Raw genomic sequence first — 19,668 nt, forward strand, 5'->3', positions numbered from 1 at the left:
CGCAGTAAATCATTATCCCGCAGTTAATTTCTCTACGGGCATCGGTGATTAACGTTGCAAAAAGGTGAAAAGTTTCAAAGTAAGAAATATGTTTGTCATATTGAATAATTAGTTAACAAATGCCTTTGAGATGATTTTCCTATAATATGTACCTGTGATGAAGTATAGTTATTTGTCTTTGTAAAACAAGTTAAATGTTTGTTAGTTTTTTTTTAGACTACTCTTAATTTATTTCTGGATCTTTTGATTATTTACCACAACATTAATTTAATTTTACTAGAAAATGATTTCCTCACATCTGAGCTAACTGCCTCTGAATGTCATCCAATTTTCCCGTTGTTGAATAATAAGACACTTGCTAACGTCAAAATATTGATTCCATTTGTAAATATTAAAATGCAACATTTTTATTCAATTAAATGTCGAAGCTAATATTATTCGTTTTTAATAAGAATTCGCATTTTGTATACAAGTACCCATTTCTTAACGGTCTAATTTGACAATGCTAATAGTCTTATCTAAGGGAGCTACCATTTGATTTTTATGGGGGGGCTAGGATGAAATTTGAAAAAAATAGGCAGGACAGGAGTTTTGAGTAAAAAAAAAGGCAGGATGAGCAACTTGGTAAAAAAAAGGCAGGATGACAATTTGTGTAAAAAAAGTCAGGATAAACTATTAAAAAAAAAGGCAGGACCGAATAGAGTAAAAAATAAAAAGGCAGGACAGAGATTACAACTAAAAAAAAAAAGCAGGACAAAATTTTTCATCCTAGCCCCCCCCATAAAAATCAAATGGTAGCTCCCTAAATCCACACGAGCCAATGCGAAACGTATTTTATTAAATTAAACCATTTGAACAATCATACTTCATTTTATTTGTGTTTCAGTGTTTCGCAGGTTATGGCATGATTATTTGTTTGTTATTAAATCGACATTGAAGTGCAATTTTAAATGTTGTATTTTTTCATAAAGTAATGACATCGTATTGATATGATGACATTAACGGAAGAGGATAGTACAGTGAAAAAATACACTTTTATATCTCAACTTGTACGATTCGCTCGTGTATGTAACAACGTATTAGATTTTAGCGAGAGAAATTTATTTATTACTGAAAAATTATTACACCAGGGTTTTCGATATCACAAACTAGTGAAAACATTTACTAAATTTTATCATCGGTATAAGGAATAATTCGTAAATATATCTCAACATGCAAACATCTTATACGTTCAGGGATTTCACATCCAAACTTTTAGGGTAATATTCTTTACAAAGCACAAAAATGTCAGTATTCACCTCAAAAGCTAACAAAACCTTTAAACAGACTTATTAAAAAGGGATGTAGTTACGATACTTTTGTCAGGTCATTAAAGATTGCATATTTTGGCTTTAATATTGATTCTCTTATAGGGTCTTTGCATCGGAACCAAACACATTTATTTTGAAAAAAAAGTTGTTGACATTACACGGATTATGTTCTCCTCATATATTTTATGATAGTAATATATTAAACCCCTAACGGGAGGGATTGTGCCTGATATTTATATGATGAAGACATAATCTTTCGATCAGTTTAATTGAAGTCTGGAACTGGCATGTCAGTTAACTGCTAGTAGTCTTTTGTTATTTATGTATTATTGTCATTTTGTTTATTTTCTTTTGTTACATCTTCTGACATCGGACTCGGACTTCTCTTGAACTGAATTTTAATGTGCGTATTGTTACGCATTTACTTTTCTACATTGGCTAGAGATATAGGGGGAGGGTTGAGATCTCATTAACATGTTTAACCCCGTCGCAATTTTGCGCCTGTCCCAAGTCAGTAGCCTCTGGCCTTTGTTAGTCCTGTGTGTTTTTTAATTTTAGTTTATTGTGTAAAATTCGGAGTTTAGTATGACGTCCATTTTCACTGAACTAGTATACATATTTTTTAGGAACCAACTGTAGGACGCCTCTGGGTGCGGGAGTTTCTGACTGCATTGAAGACCCATTGGTGGGCTTCGGCTGTTGTCTGCTCTATGGCCGGGTTGTTGTCGCTTTGACACATTCCCAATTTCCTTTCTTAATTTTCTCTTCTCGGCTTTATTTTGGTGCCATGTGTGTATTAATCTTTAGCCTGTGTGTATGGTGTTTTGTGGACTTTTAGAGTTTTTTTGTCTTTTTTTTCCCTTGGGTATTCTATTGTCTGATTTTCTTCGATGTATAATTGTTCTTTATTGCTCCCTGGAAATATTCAAACTCTAGTATCGCGTATCAACTATGTCTTTGCACGAACAAGTTCGCGTCGTCTCGTTGAGGGTGTTCGGGGATATTTCGTTTTGGAAATATTCTAGCTTCGTTCATTTGCACTTCAAACAGTGGTCTCTTGAACTGAATTTTAATGTGCGTATTGTTATGCGTTTACTTTTCTACATTGGTTAGAGGTATAGGGGGAGGGTTGAGATCTCACAAACATGTTTAACCCCGCCGCATTTTTGCGCCTGTCCCAAGTCAGGAGCCTCTGGCCTTTGTTAGTCTTGTATTATTTTAATTTTAGTTTCTTGTGTACAATTTGGAAATTAGTATGGCGTTCATTATCACTGAACTAGTATATATTTGTTTGAGGGCCAGCTGAAGGACGCCTCCGGGTGTGGGAATTTCTCGCTACATTGAAGACCTGTTGGTGACCTTCTGCAGTTGTTTTTTCATTTGGTCGGGTTGTTGTCTCTTTGACACATTCCCCATTTCCATTCTCAATTTTATCTAAAATGTATTATGTTTGTAGAATAGCATATACGAGTTTATTATGCCTCACATTTCTTATTATTTTTGTACACATGTGCAAATTTGGATAATTATGCGTTAATTTGAGCGTGTTATTTATGCAATAATTGTGATTTAATAATATGCATTTATATGAGATATGCTCTAAAGTATAACTTTTAATATTTCAGTCATTACAACAACACCTCCAGTTATAAGCACAACACCACAACCAGATCCACTGCTGCCACCAAGTATGTACAGTCAAATGTATATAATAAAACATATTGCACGGTTAATGTAAACTATGTATATCTCAATTTGTAATGACATGTGCGTTCAATTCCAAACTAAGTTGACTACTATTGCCAGTTGTCATTAAGTTGGTGATACTGACAGCCACAATAAAACCATTAACGACCTTTCAATCAATCTACCAATCTGCTCTCCAGTTAGTTTTCCGCGTGCGTGTACAACTAATCTACAAAACCAAATCTTTATATCTATGGAAGAGTTTAGTAAATGTATACTTTATTTTACCAAATTGACTTAGTTGGCGTCATCACCAGTTGTTCGTTAAAAATCACGCCTACTCTAATTCAAAAGTACCATGTGACGAGTGATCTTATGCCAGTTGTTTTCTTATGCGACACTATCAATAGCAAAAAGAGACGACTTTTATTGCGTTTAACAAGAAGGCCATATCTAACCTCTTAAATGTTTAAACTACTTTAATAATACTGTAGCTTACATTTTTCTTTTTTAGTTCCTGGTTGTGATATTCCTGCAGAAATCATGCTTCTAACTCACGGCTCAGAAAACATAAATGAATACAACTGGAACAAAAATAAAGACTTCATAGTAAGCTTGATAAGGAACTTAAATGTTGGTAAAACACAGCATCATGTTGGATACGTTGTATATAGTAACACATACGGCGATACGATTGGACTAGAACCTTACAAGTCAAGCTTTGACCTGACAAATATGGCCAACTCGTTGATACATCCAGGAAAGGGAGTTAACACAGCTATAGGTATGTTTATTGTAATTGATAAAATACAAATCAGAAAAAAGACAGAAAACGAGGAGTAAATTTAGTTTGATTTCTTATAAAACAATTTCAATTGGAAAAAATGCAATACAATAATAATTTCTACCAAAAATGAATTATGGGGAATTTACTATCCGGTAAAAATTGAACAAATTATCAATGTTTGTCAATAATTTATAGTCCATACATATAATAATATTTCATTGTCATATAATCATGTTCAGTTTTCATTTGAAATGTTTTGTAACGCGAAAGTAAATATTTTTTCTTTATTTTTAATTGCAGGTATGAAGAAATTAAGAGAAATTTTCAAGACACAAGCACGTACGAAAGCACCAAGAATTGGTACGTACACTTTCACTTATTCTTGTGTCTTATTTCAAATTACAGCAATGGTCTCGTTAGTCTACACCTACACGAGAGCGGGGGCTGTTGTTTCTATCTACAAAATGAAACAGTTGAAAAATGATCACTGCATGTCCCATATTTTAGTTTGTAACCCGGATTTGTTTTTTTCTCAATCGATTTATGAGTTTCGAACAGCTGTATACTACTGTTGCCTTTATTTATCCTTTTTTTCTATCTTTGATTTCAGGAATTGTTATTTCTGATCAAACATCTACTGATACTGCGGCTACAAAACGTGAGGCAGAGCAAGCCAAAAAAGAAGGAATCACTCTTTTAACTGTTGGTATTGGTAACAATATAAATCCACGTGAACTACAAGGGCTATCATCTTCTGAGAGATTTATCCACAGAACTGACAACTTTAACAGCTTAGAGATGATCATGCCTCGCATTAGACAGCAGATTTGTGAAAGTATGTCATTTAAGGATGTTTGCTTGTCATGTTTTGGAATTTTTGTCAGATTTTCGAAATTCTCTTGTTTTATCCATTTGAATGCCTCAAAAAATTTTCCCATGGACCCCCATTTTTCTTTTTATAAATCTTTACATGTATAATTATTAGCCATTTGTAAAAGCCTTATAAAATCTTATTTATTTTTTAATAGTTTTTGAGAATTTTAACTGGTCAATGTTAAAGCTAAGAAAAGTCAAGAGAGAACATTTTCCCGCCAAAATTCCAATGGCTAATATTACGAAAACAAGCGCATTGCACATTATATTTTTTGGAGGATTTTTTGATTCCGCAATTAATCCCCTATTAATATATACTAGTTTTATGGAAGTTTATTTATTTTGAAACTGAGCATCGAACTTCCTTAAGGGACCACTTAAGAGGGGTAACCCTGGGCTAAATAAGTTGATCATATATTCCAGGATTGAAATTTTGTATTTCTGCCAGACGCAGTGAGAATTACTGTTTTTATTACATTAAAAACGCATTTATAACAGTCAATTACATAGGGGCGGACCTGGGCTAAAGGATTTGTATAGTTCTGTTCATCAGTAACGCGTTCATAACAATCGGTTACATCACTGCCTTTTAAGCGTGCTTATGATACAGACCAAAGTTATCTGTGTTTGTTGAAGCTTTGATAACCTTAATGAAACTGATTGACAAAAACGATTAAGAGATCTCCGTTGACCTACGTTCATCATAAATAATTATAGAGTTACTATTTTAAATTATGTATCAAACAATTTGTGTTATTTGACTGAGTGTAATACCAAACAATTTACTGAAATATACATCCATTTATGCATTGTGATCCGTTTGATAGGAGGTTAACTTGAAAATTGTTCAAAGGGCAGTAAACAAGGGCATGTTTAAAAATCTATCAATGTAAAGGTGAAAACTTTAGACTCTTAGGCTTTCGTCTGAACAAGAAACTCTGGTTCCAAGTTTGTGATTTGAGAAGCATTTATATAGATGTTAGGACGTAAGTTGCATTACTACAAGCGGTCATAAATGTGTAAATAGTTTTTATCTCTATATAAGTAAAGTTTTTAAGAGTGCATTTCTTTCTAACCAAACTTTTGTAAACGTTGTGTGGCGTTTGTTGTTGTTTTCTAAACGCTACAAAAGTAGAAACAAATACATCGTTTAATCAGTGTTTCCTGACCCTGTTTGACTTCCAATAATGCATGCACATGTTGTTTGTTATCAGACTTTATACAAACGTAAAACCAAATACATCGTTTAATCAGGGTGAAGTAACTTAGAAACAAATGTAGCGTTTTTTTCTAACAAACGATGAACGACAAACTGTAGACGCAATTTTTGAAAGTGCATAGTTTGCCAAAGTTTATGTAAACTTATGTTAGAAAGAAATTATCAAAACATGTTTATGTAAACGTATGTTAGACAGAAATTATCAAAACATGTGCGCGCTTAGCCGTTTGCATCGTTTGTGTTAGAAATGCACCCTAAGTGTCAACCAATAACTAAATGTATTGATCATGTTGATCTTTCTATTTCAGTAATCATGAAACCTCCAGGTGATTCGTTTACAGGTAAGTTATTGTGTTTTCAATTCGCCTTTTCAGAATCTAGAGGACTATGGGTAATTTCATTGTTTGCACACCAAAATGAAAATAACGTTATGTCATTGGTTGGATTTTCATTGTTGAGAACGTTTTAAACCAATCACAACGTTTTTATGTATGATTTTGAAAATATTACCCAGCATACATAAGATTCTGAAACGGGAAATTACCTATTCAACGCAACGGATAAGTACTATATGATGTTTTGTAACGAAAGTATGGCAGATATTTTGAGTGCCTAAACGTGTGGCTGATATTTTGAACCAAACGCTTTTGTATAAAATGGCAATACAATTCAATTCTAAACGTGCCTTCTTGATCATCTTTTTGTTGTTATTCCAAACGACATAATTGTTTATACAGTGAAACCTGACTAAACCGAATCCTGTATAAACCGAAAACCTGTCTTAACCAAAAATGTTCGTAAACAACGTCATATCAAATAATGTGCGTTGTGGAACTGATAAAACCGAACATCGGCCAAAACCGAACAAAATTTGAAATCCGGAAGATGTTCTGTTGAAAAAAGCAAAATCACAAAAATAATGAACTCAGAGGAAAATCAATTCGGAAAGTCCATAATCACATGACAAAATCAAATAACAAAACGCATCAAAAACGAATGGAAAAGAACTATTGCACTGTACTTATTTGCATACAGTGCGTTGAGATAAAGTTGTAAAACTCGTATATTTATTTTCAGAATTGTGTTCTGGTTGCTTGATAGACAAGGGAACAGGATTTAACCCTTACCCAGGAGACTGTACAAAATATGTACAGTGCTGGCGAGACAATAACCGGGTGATGGGAGCTATTAAATCCTGTCCATTTGGTCAGTTCTGGGACAGAGTTGCAATGGCTTGTCAACCATCACTTAGTGTACAGTGCCCAGCAGGTATGTATAAGAAATAAGAATAGCTATCAAGGGTAACAGAATTATAATTTATTACGTGCGTTTCGTCTACATAAAACTCATCGGTGACGCTCAGATCTAAACAGTTATAAAGCTAAGTGAAGACATATCAATGGATAACGGGAATATGTAGATCGAGATAACGATCATCACGTCAGAACAGAAATAGGATTTTGAATAGGCATTTATTTTCGGAGAAGGTATAGTAAGGGAAAACACATATTATTTTTTTATGGCCGGACTTATGCGTTTCCCTCAGGTTAATTTGTATCCCAGATTTGTTTTTTTCTATCGCTTTATGAGTTTCGAGCAGCGGTATACTACTGTTGCCTTTACTAGTTTTTATTATAACAAATAAACCCATCAGTGATAGTTATATTAAACTGAAATAGAATGAGTTATTATACTTTGCAATAATATCCATTTTGCAGACGTATGTCGTCATTCACCTGACGGGTTTACCTATGGTATGAAGAACAAAGGTTGTAGATCTTATTGGTTGTGTGTAAACGGACATAGTGTTGGATCATGTTGTCCCGAAGGGAGTTATTATGTAGAAGGAATGGGATGCATGAGAGGGCAGGCTTGTAAAGAACCTTGTCCACCAGATGGCGGTATTATTCTTACTCGTAAGTATCTATATGATTTTAGTTGATCTATTTCTCTTATTCGTTACTAGAACACCCTTACACCATTTTTGGCAATACTTATGACCTTGTATTTTGAGGTCAAGCTTTACTTGAACAATCTTGTATTTTGAGGTAAAACTATACTTGAACAATCGAAATTAATGTTTATTTCTCCTGGCATAAACTTTGGATCATTGAAGATATGAAACCAATAAATTAATAAATTAAAAAACATATTTTCATTTTATATTTTTACTTTGCTATTTGATAAGGGACTTTCCGATTCGAATTTTTCTTGAAGTTCGGTATTTTTGTTATGTTACTTTTCATTAAAAACACATTCAAATAAACATTATAAGCTTCTAGTTTTGAACATCTACCAAACAAACGCATGAATATCATGTAATGGGATTCTCCGACTTATCATAGGAAATGCATTCCAAAACAGTATTGACCTGATGTCAACCAATCAATCAAAGTACAGTGAATCCTGACTAAACCGAATCCTGCATACACCGAAAATCTGTCTAAACCAAACATATTCGTAAGCACCGTCATATCAAAATATGTGCCTTGTGAACCCTGAAAAATTCGAACATCGGCCATAACCGAACAAACTTCTAAGTCCCATAGAGGTTCGGTTTAAACAGATTTCACTGTATGGCATTCCTGACTTTTCCTGAAAAAAACATTGCATCTCTTATATCCTATTACTTATTAATGACTTATTCATTTTTGCTGGCTACAAGCACGAGTATCATGTAATGTGATTCTCCGACTTATGATTGGTAATGCATTCCAACACAGTATTTATAGCCCAATGTCAAACAGTCAATCAAAGTTGCATTCTGGACTTTTTCTGAACAAATCATTGCATCTTTTACATCCTGTCATTTGTCTTATCAATTTTAAGCTGACTGTAGCAAGGAAGAACACTGGGATCAACGTTACTTTATAGAGAAGGTTCCGTTCTATGGGAAGGTAGTAAGGCCATGTCCACCTGGAACAGTCTATTCCACAAGTTATTGTGATTGTGTTGTAAAGGGCACCAACGGCATTATTCCGATACTTCCTGGAGGTGAGTAGGAGTTAATCGTAAGTGTATAGTTACATATGTCCTAAAATCAGTGCGTATGGTGATTCACATTGGCTTGTAAACCTGCGGTGTCAGAAAACAATTATTATAAGAGTAATTTTCTGGGTTTATTTTCATTTCTTTAAAAATTTTATGCAGATGAGTACCAAGAATAAATTCCTTCTGAATGTAAATTTATTTGTAGAACTTTTACTATCGATAGAAATGCCATACAATGCACGTTTTTGTTGTCACTTTTTGTTGTCACTTTGTTTGTTATTTTTACATTTATTATTGCGAACATAACTGTTATAAATGATGAGGAACACTTTTTACTTCATTGCCAAATAAAACAGTAATGTAAGACATTCCCTTATAAATGCAATTAAAACCCATTATCCTAATTTTAACCAGCTTGACTCAAACTCTAAACTTAAAACTGTTCTAGATCCCAATAAAGATATTTTGTCTAGTGTTGTAGACTATATAAAGCAATCTATGGAATTGCGAAAATAAGGTCCACATTGGTCAATTATTATATACATCTATATATAGATATATGTTATTAATATCAACTTCACTTTTTAAAAACATTTATCATGTATAGTTATGTTTCTTGTCACTTGTGTATACAATGTTCTATGTTTGCATTTTAACTCGTCAGGGTTTCATGTTTTTTGCAATAAAGAAGTTATAAACCAAAATGCATTTATAAAAACTGTCTTTTATCTGATATAGAAAGCAGAAATTAATAGTATTGTCATATAATTCAGCATCATAAGTTTTTTTTATTTGTTTTTACAGATAAATGTAGAGCAAAGGCTCATTTCAATTTTGACGTTGATATGAAAGATAAATCTGGTGGATCGGTCCCGATCTCATACCGTAATGTTCAGCGAACAAGATACGGAACAGCACATTTCACCGGAAACGGTGAAATGAATTTGTGGAAAAATAGAAACATTAATGTAAACAATAAGTTAGTTCTTCGGTTCAAATTTAAATTAGACAGATGGACGGACCGTTTTGACTACGGTGGTGTAATTGTCGATATGGGAAAAGGTGGCGACGTTCACTGGAAGTATGACATTGAATCCGGATGGACAAGAAACATCACTGTTGGTGGCGGCTGGGATATCCGAAATTTGGTTAAGCTTTTCCGTACACTTGTCAGTTCCAGAACAGAACCGGAAATGAAACAAAATATGTGGAAAGTAGCTAATTCGATGGATTTCAAGACATTACTGTATCAGTTAGGATTTGTACCAAACACTTCCAGCGGAATGCAGTTATTAAGATTATTGATGAATGGTAATGGAGCAGATATCTTACAGAAGATTGTTATTGCACTAGAAAAACAAAAATCACCTTATGATATGAGAATGACCTTGAAAACGATGTTATCTAGACCGGAAATGAGAACATGGATTCTACAAAATACTCCTAAACAATATATTGATATCACAATGAAGAATTGGAATCGCTTCTTAGAATCACTTAGTCTACCAGAAAACCAATGGAAAACTGGTAAAATCACGTGGTATAAACCTGCTGATAAGATTGGAACAGGAAGTATGTCATCTATTTCCATCATTGCTGATTTATGGAGGACTTTTGCTCGGGCGATGGGTATGGATACGCGCGATTGGCAAAAATTACTTCGAATCACCTTAGGGACAGACGTTATCGGAGAAGGAGGCCGTGTTGATGTAGAATTTATAAATGAAATGAAAAATGTTCTTGGAAGAAACAATACTATTTTACAAGCATGGCATGACTTCCTTCGAGGAAAAAATGTGCGTCTCGACTTCGAAGGTAAGAACCCAACGACATCGTGGTGGGAGAAAACATTTGGAATTGGAAGAGGTATGGCGCCAATTCCTGGTATTGATAGGGGAATGTCGGTAGGAATTGTTGCTGATCTCTGGAGAAAATTCATTCAAGAAGCTCAACTTCCGGAATCAATGAAACAAAAATTAACATGGACATTCGGTGGACCGGATGCTACAGAAGACGATCTCTTCAAAGAAATAAATATTGTACTTGGAGATGATAATCTCAAGAATAAGTGGATACACTTTATTCAAGGTCATTATGCGCATGGAGGTCCTGGTAAAACGGAAGCCCAATTATGGAAACCGGGTCCAAGAGGAGAATTATTCTGGAAAATCATATTTGGTCAGGGAAAAGATGGTTCTGGAACTGGTACTGGTACTACTGGTGGTTCACAAACAGGAACAGGTCAGACTTCTGTTGATATTAAAAAACTCGCAGACTTGTGGAGGACATTTGTAACCCAGAGTAAACTGGAAGGACCACAATGGAAAGATCTTTTAATCTTCACAAACACCGATAAACCAGGGTCTAAAAATATAAATGTTAAACTTTTGTTGAAAGAGATGAAGAACGTTCTGATGGCTGATGATAATGTAGATACTGCTTGGCTGAAATATCTACAAGACAACGGCATAGATAAATCATGGTTCTTAAGGATACTGTTCTCTGATCAAGGAGGACCTTTCAATGAAAACTGGGTGTACTGGTACCTGTATCGTAACAAAGAATATGCAAACACCGGTATGGGTAACTCAACAGGTGGTATAGGTATTGGAGGTAATGGCGGTGGGGGACAGACAAATAAGAATCAAATCATTGGCTTATGGAGAGATTTTGTTACACAGTCTAAACTAGGACCAGAATGGAATGGTATGTTAACATGGACACTCGGAAGTGGTAATAATGGCGGCCCGGGCGAGTATATGGAATGGATATATGAAATCATATCCGTATTAGGAAACAAGGAAATGAGAGGCAGATGGCTTAACTTCCTCAACGCAAAGAATGTTGGTAACGAATGGATCAACTGGTTCATGGTTATATCTGGGGATTCGAGAGGTTCATTTGAAGTAGACCAATCCGGTCTAAACTTGGTAATGAGCTTGTGGAAGAGATTTATAGGAGCATTAAATCTAAATGGACAAGGAGGACAAGGTGGACAGAACTGGAATCAAGGGCAAGGAGGGCAAGGCGGACAGAACTGGAATCAAGGGCAAGGAGGACAAGGCGGACAGAACTGGAATCAGAAATTAATTTGGACGCTAGGAGGAGGACTTACAGATAGATATATTGATTGGTCAAATGAAGTCGTCTCTGTCCTTCAAAATACAACTATTCGTGATCATTGGTTTAATTACTTACAGCAAAACAATGCCGGTAATGTTTGGATAAACTGGTTCCGAATGATCCTAGATGTAGGAAGTACCTCCAGTTCGTCAGGTAACTGGATATGGCACTATCTAAGCAGTGGAATGTCTGTACCTCTCGATGTACTGGCTAATCTTTGGATCCAGTTTGTTTTCGATAGAAATCTGGGTTACGGTCAATGGGCTGATAGTCTTTGGTGGACATTGAATGTTATCCCCGGTGCTATTTCTGCTGACGAATACATGCACCTGTTTAATGAAATGACGATACTGATGATGGACGAGATGATCCGAAATGATTGGATAACTTTCTTACATGGCAATGATATAACAGCTTCGTGGAGCTCAACAGGTAAGTTAGTCCTGAATGTTAGTTTTGCGCCTATATTGCGCGGTTTTGTCGTTGTCTAATGAAAATATACCAATTTTTATTCATAAAGTCATGATGTGAGTTGTTATCAACATTTATGTGATTATTAATGACATTGTATCTGAATCTTTCTACTTTTATAGTCACAAAAAGTACTTGTGTTCCCGAAGGTCAATTGATAGTTTTACGTGAAATGCCTTGTTGGGATATTTTTAATACTGTGATGTGTGCTTGCTTGAATCTTGAATTATGATAGTAGACTCACAAACTTCTTACAAAATACTGCACTTCAGTACAGAAACTCCCGGATTATAATTAGAATGCAGAATGTATACAGACCATAGACCAATTTCGTATTGATTGTCTAACCGTTTGTGCTCACAAGAAGGCTTGTAATTATGGCTGAAATACAACATAATTATTAAAAACGAACAAATATCCACAAATAATGCGGGGAAATTAATGGGTAACACAAACTCAAATAAAGAAATACTGAACAAAATATCTCATTAAGGGTAAGCAGCACAAAGGGGTGGGGTACTTCGTATATATGCAAGGTGATAAGACGTGCCTGAAAAATATTAAAAGGTTGGGAAGCTACAAGAAAGAATATACACTAAAGTTAATAAAAGTTTCATTACTTTTTATAAATGTATGAAAAGCCCTGTAACTTTCTTAGTGATGTGGCTGCGTTGTTATCCACAAATTTCCCCTTTTTGGCCCTTTGTTGTCTTCTTTTGAAATACACCACACACGAAACAAAACCAATATGGGAAAAGGTTACATATTTACCTACGCAATATACGGAAAGGTATACATTTTTGATATCTAAATTATATGAAAAGGGTGGGTCAACAGCACACCAGCGGCACCAATGAATATAATTGAACACTTATTTGGTCATCAGTATCAAAGAGTTAGGTTTCTAGTTTTGGTTTTGTTTTATAAATATATCAGACTGTTATTTTCAATTGTTTAATTTGTTTTTTTAATGTGCTTTAGCTGGAGCTGGAATGACTGGTGGAACCACAGCAGAATCTCTAGACGCCATCTTGAATAGCCTCAGTGGTGGAACAGGTTCCGGTTCATATGGTACTAGTTCTGGCAGTAGCTCTGGCGGATCAGACTTTTTCTGGGGTTTAGGAGGAGACTGGGATATGGATGGCGGATTTTCAAGGAAACGTAGATCAGCTCACCGACAGAAACGAGCAATTGTCGATAAGATGGCACATGTAGCCTTAGTCGGCAATTGTGGAAATAATGTTAAACCATCCATTTCTGTCACAGCAAATGAACAAAATGTTAAAATGAGTTTGTTGACACAAAACATACCAGCCGAACTTGAAATTCCATTGGTGAGTTTATGATAGTTTTCCTAAGTCTAAGCGAAGCTAGACCATACATACCTACAGAATAAGCATCTTCTTTTTATGTAAACTGTTTTTCAGTAATTATGCATGAAATGAACAAAGGTTTTATCAAAATACGTGATATGTTATCCAACATAATTTCATTATATATTTCATTTTTCCTGTCGGAATGTAGAATTTCATTGGTGGATGAACCCCCCTCCAAGGAAGAAAACAAAGACATTTAAGCTGCAGCTAATATGTGACAGCATACATCATGAAGGGAATTCATTTTAAACCTTGATTGTATTTTTAGAGCACAATCGGAAACACAATAACATGCCTCATCCATACGTACTGTTCAGTGGTGATCAATTCACGACAGTTGTGATGTATAAGTGTGTTTTTTTTTTATAGATTCAACCGTTGGTTTTCCCATTTGAACGATTTTACAGAAGTCATGTTTTGAGTCCCTTTACAACTTACTGTTCGGTGCGAGTCAATGCTCCGTGTTTAAGACCGTCCTTTGACTTATATATTTTTTTTTCTTTTACAAATTGTGACTTGAAAGGAGAGTTGTCTCATTGACACTCATACCACATCTTCTTATATCGATGTGTTGTTACTTTTAGATACAAGGATGGAATGAAGTGACTATGGTATATGACGGTAAAAATCTTCATGGAACTGTTCAGAACTGGCAAGGGAAAAAACATAAGAAAACTCCGTTAACAGGTAATTAAACAAACAATACAAATTTAGTAAGGGGAAAAAATGAAATTTACGGTAAACACCTTCATGGAACTGTTCAGAACTGGCAAGGAAAAAAAACCACTAGAAAACATCGTTAACAGGTAATAAAACAAATAATACAAACTAGCAATGAAACATACTAAAACAATGTAGCCATTAAAGGTTATTATATAAAATTAGCATTAGTCAACGTTACACAAATGAAGTGATGTCATAATACAATGCCAAACATAACTTCATCTTTTAAATATTTTTCAAATATTTTGTCATCAAGCATCACTGAAGAGATATTGATGTTGAGATGCTAAACTGGTACATAAAAATTTGAACTGTATTTATTATTGTTTATGACGAAAAACAATAATTAAAAACACATTAATTAAACAACATAACACACCTTGATAAGGCATTAAAACAAAAAAATGGGACAAATAATGAATAAGAATGACTGTTTAAAGGCTGAATTTCAATTATATATTGTTAGACACTTAAATCCGTGGAAGTAGCCATTTGCAAAAACACATAAAGTGGTACCATACGAATCAAAGTACTTTCACAGTACTAACGATATCAGGAGTGTCGACCAAGTGATATCTTAATTGGTAACTTAAATGAAAACATCAGAGGAACATTTGTACTATCAAGACGCTTTAGCTAATTGTTTTTAATTTTTGTAGGAAACATTGTACAGAGGCAAGGACTCACGTTTGGAGCATGCGATAAATATCCAAGATTTGCAGGTCAACTCGATGATGTAAGTGAAATTATTGTCATATTGATCTTACTAACGGTGTCCTTAAAAATTACTTGAATGTTTCTTTGTTGGTTGACAATAACCCAGTATCAACCATTGTGGTGTACAGACGCTATATAAACAAAGAATTTGTAAATCAGTGTAGATCCTCATGTTATAATCACAACATTAACAAGTGTTTTGTAAATAAGTATAGATCCTTGTGTTATAATGACAACGTATTAACAAGTGTTCTATGGATCAGTATAATACTTGTGTTCTCAAGACACCGTACTAACATGTGTTTTGTAAATCAGTTTAAATACATGTGTTGTCAAGGCAAAATATAAATAAGTCATTTGTAAATCCGTGTAAATCCTTCTCCTTTATAGTCAACATGTTGCCAAATTGTCCATTGTGCAAGTGTTGGACATTTCTCACTATCTTATGATGGTTTATATCCTCGTCCTTGTTCCCTAGTTGATAATTGTCGCATTTGTAGTTGGACAACATCTTTTATTTCTATATAATTTTTTAAATGTTGGCTTATTTTCTGTAAAACAAAACATGAATGTCAACCATTGTGTGGAAAAAAACAACATTTATAAAACAATTACGGACATGAACAGCGACGATTTAATTCGTGGGGACAAGACGCCTTTAATACTGAAACACTCCGATCTGGAAAAAAATCTGATAATGAACTTACTATGGTGGTTTTTCTGTTAGACATGATTTTATTAACTCGATGATTCAAGTCATTCCAATGTTGAGCATGATGACTTTATGCTAGATCAATAAGGGTGGCGTCGACTTAATTGATACTCTCTGGTTCTATATTAAAAACTGCTCCACATACAGCACATAATTGTTATAAATATATTAATTTTTCTTTTGTAGATTTTGCTTTACAACTGTGTCCCACTAGCATTAAAGAAAGAATTACCTTGAACATTGTTGCTTCAGTTCCCATCATGCACTCACGATAGTTTATTTAACTTCATTTTAAAAGAGTCTTCCGGTTTGTCATCGGTTCATAAGCGGGTAAAATGATATAAAACGACACTGCAGTATATGGAAGGAGATTCTACTTAGTGTATACAACAGACTTTGCAAATCCATTTAAAGTCACTTGGTTGTTTATAATTTTATACATAATAAATTTGTTTTCATACTTTTATCCGTACAAATATAAATGAGATTTAAAATGTCACCCTCATCCATAGAAAAAAACAGAGACTTTGAAAATAAAAACAGCTGAATTTTGTAGATATTAAAATCCACAGATAATATTACTTTTACCCAAACGGATACCCGTAAATAGAGTGTGTTTCCCAATACGACCGGTCCACATGAATAATCTAAAACGATTGCTTCCTCAATAGGAGGTATTGCTTTCAATGACACTATTGCATGAATGGTTTTAAATAGTCGAGTGATGTCATCCCTTCGATAGATTGACGAAAGTAATCACAACTCGCAATATATATATGGTCCACTTGTGGCAACAACAATACTGTTTGCTTATCTTCGATTGTTGCAAGGCATTTACTCACTGCCGTTTTACGTCTAAAAGTAACATTACAGGTAGTACTTTGAGAACAGGAACTCTGAAGCAAATGAGATCGACCCGGTTTTTCGTGGGATTATAGGCCAAAATCTTTGTTATTTGTGAAGGTTTAACTTCCATCAATTTAATATTTTACCTTGTAAATTCAACTAATGAATTATGATTACTGCCTTGTTATTTTCCCCTCGTTTTATCTAAACTGAGGATTTTCAACCACAAAAAAATGAAATGAAACATTCTGAATTAGCCTGCGCCAAGTTATGAACCCGTCATTCAATGGCTAAAGTTTATTGCTGAATATCAAATCCATACTAATTAACTTCCAGAATAAAAAAATAAAAAAATTGTCTTAAGGAAAAAAACAATGCCGATCGTCGTATATAGTATCAGACTCGGTCCATGTACAGTGTATTGTATTTGGTGTGCACAGGAAAAGATCTTGTCCATCACAGTTTGAATTTTCAAGACAGGACAGACGAAATATGCAAGTATCTAATATATAGAAAACACAACCGGGTTACAAACTAAAATCAAGGAAAACACATCAACTTTCAGAGGAAAACAACGAATCATCAGAAATTCTGAAGGTGCAACTAAAAACAAACGAAAACGCAATACGCATAGAAACGCACCCTTAGTTAACAACTTAAGCTCTGTACATGCCAGAATTTAAAAAAAAAGTTTCAATTCTTCTCCAAGGTAGATTTAATAATAATATATAAAACAGTGATAAACGTAAAATATCAGGTTCTGTATAGTAGGAAAGGTTGGATAATTTATTTATTATGTCTGTTTTGTTCACACATCGTTGTAAACATAATGGAATTCGACTGTTGTACAAGTGAGCGGTTTAGCGCTATAAAACCAGGTTAATTCAATCCACCATTTTCTACATTTGACAATACCTGTACCAAGCCAGAAATACAACAGTTGTTGTCCATTCGGTTGATGTGTTTTGTCATTTGATTTTGCTATGTGATTAGGGACTTTCCGATTTAATTTTCCTTGGAGTTCAGTATTTTGTGATTTTTCTTTTTGGAAATGAACTTGCCTATATTTGGTTTCATTCACTTCATGTGCTATTTTCTGGTTAGTTGTCTCATTTGTCTCAAAAGTGACAATGCCATGACTAAAAAACGAAAGAGACAAGGAAAACAACAGTTCACAAAACACAACGTAGAACATAAAAGACTGAGCAACGGGAACCCTACCAAAATCCTGGAGTGATCTCAGGTGCTTCGGAATTTTAATCTTACTTTTTATATACTATTTATATACTGGTGAATAAAAACTAATCTTTATGTGCAAAGGATTAACAGACATTATTTCCGATATACCTCGGTCTAAAAGAAATAACCGATTTAATTGGAATTCCAGCAGACCTTTTTTTTTTTTACTTCAAAAAGAGGTTTTTGAGCAATTGACATACTGTGAAATATTCGTGCAAATTTTAACAAATGAAAATAAACCCCATGTCATCAGAATTCAAAGTTTGATTAGTAGCCTTTATTGTCCAATCTTCATATATCCCAATATTGAAATTCTATATTTGCACCAGACGAGCGTTTCGTCTACAAAAGACTCATCAGTGACGCTCGAAAAAAAAACCAGTTTAAAAGGCCAAATAAAGTACAAATTTGAGAGAACGGAGGACCAAAGATTCCTGAACGTTTTCCTAAATACAGCTTAGATAATCTATTCCTGAGGTAGAAAAGCCTTAGCATTTTAAAAAATCAAGGTTTTGTAAACAGTTAATTTATAATTATAAACATATTAATGATAATTCATGGTAAGTGCTGACTACTGGGATTGTGATACAGTCGGGGGAAGGGGGGACTCCTCCAGCAGTGTCATCGACCAATTAAATTGTTGTGCGGTAAAAAAAATTATAAAAGGGAGAATAAGGCGACAGCAGTTCGTCGATTATCAAATTTCGTAAATCGATAAGGACGAGAAAGGTCAAGGTAACTAAAAAGCAATGATAGAATCGCATGAACTCAAAAAGAGAGAGACAGGGTGTGTAACTAGGGGTAAGCGTATGCTCTTCATGAACAAAGCACCATGCCAATCCTCACCCAATCAAAATATCAATTCGGAATTGAACACAATCGGTGCAGATCAAAGAAATATATGTTTATAAGTATCTAAAGTTACAAGACTACGAAAACCTGAAATTCAAGAGACGTATATATCGTATCGATTAACTAAATCATGTTGGTGACCTGGTAAACGTATTTCATTGGAACAAATACCCTTTATCATAAAAGTCTGTTTGATGTGAACATACAAAGAGCGTAACGTATTACTGTGAATTCATCATTATCTACATTAGAAAATGCCTGTACCAAGTCAGGAATATGACAGTTGTTACCCATTCGTTTGATGTGTTTGGACTTTTGATTTTGCCTTTTGATTTTTGATTTTCCTTTTTGAATTTTCCTCGGAGTTCGGTATTTTTGTGTTTTTACTTTTTAGTTCGATAACATTTTTTTGTGGTTTTCGTGGGTACAGGTCAACCACGAATAAAAATGTTCAACGAATTACACATTTTCTATAGGATGTGTATGCAGAGATAAGTAAAATAACGAAATCATTTACCACTGAATTTGCAAGTTTTCCTCAATCCACGACAATTGATACCCACCGAGAAACTGAGGTATGTAAACGCAAAACGAGAGTTACCTACTGCTGGAAATCCCGTTTGTCATAGATTCTAGGTTGAAACGAGGGTCATTGATTGACAGGAAATGTTCAATATATCTGAAAGTGAAATAAAAGAACTTTGCAAGATGCTTTTCCTGCATATTTTTTTTTTGAATTGATT

General features: G+C 34.3%; 1 protein-coding gene across 2 annotated transcripts in view; it reads left to right on the top strand.

Annotated features, from left to right (window-relative positions):
- Positions 1–16,454, top strand: part of LOC134695463 (uncharacterized) — a 30,132-nt gene extending 13,678 nt beyond the window's left edge. The window contains exons 8-21 of one of the 2 annotated variants that reach the window (XM_063556731.1): positions 2,936–2,998; positions 3,511–3,780; positions 4,084–4,143; positions 4,394–4,618; positions 6,184–6,216; positions 6,953–7,144; positions 7,594–7,791; positions 8,705–8,869; positions 9,671–11,857; positions 11,894–12,421; positions 13,442–13,794; positions 14,421–14,523; positions 15,219–15,295; positions 16,175–16,454. In XM_063556731.1, coding sequence (XP_063412801.1) covers positions 2,936–2,998; positions 3,511–3,780; positions 4,084–4,143; positions 4,394–4,618; positions 6,184–6,216; positions 6,953–7,144; positions 7,594–7,791; positions 8,705–8,869; positions 9,671–11,857; positions 11,894–12,421; positions 13,442–13,794; positions 14,421–14,523; positions 15,219–15,295; positions 16,175–16,225 — 4,505 coding nt within the window. In that variant the 3' untranslated portion in view covers positions 16,226–16,454. Of the gene's footprint in view, positions 1–2,935; positions 2,999–3,510; positions 3,781–4,083; positions 4,144–4,393; positions 4,619–6,183; positions 6,217–6,952; positions 7,145–7,593; positions 7,792–8,704; positions 8,870–9,670; positions 12,422–13,441; positions 13,795–14,420; positions 14,524–15,218; positions 15,296–16,174 lie in introns of both variants that reach the window. The other variant, XM_063556730.1, reaches the window with a different exon arrangement.
- The last annotated feature ends 3,214 nt before the right edge of the window (positions 16,455–19,668 follow it).

This window comes from Mytilus trossulus, chromosome 13 (assembly GCF_036588685.1).
Source record: "Mytilus trossulus isolate FHL-02 chromosome 13, PNRI_Mtr1.1.1.hap1, whole genome shotgun sequence".
In the NCBI taxonomy this organism is placed as follows: domain Eukaryota; kingdom Metazoa; phylum Mollusca; class Bivalvia; order Mytilida; family Mytilidae; genus Mytilus; species Mytilus trossulus.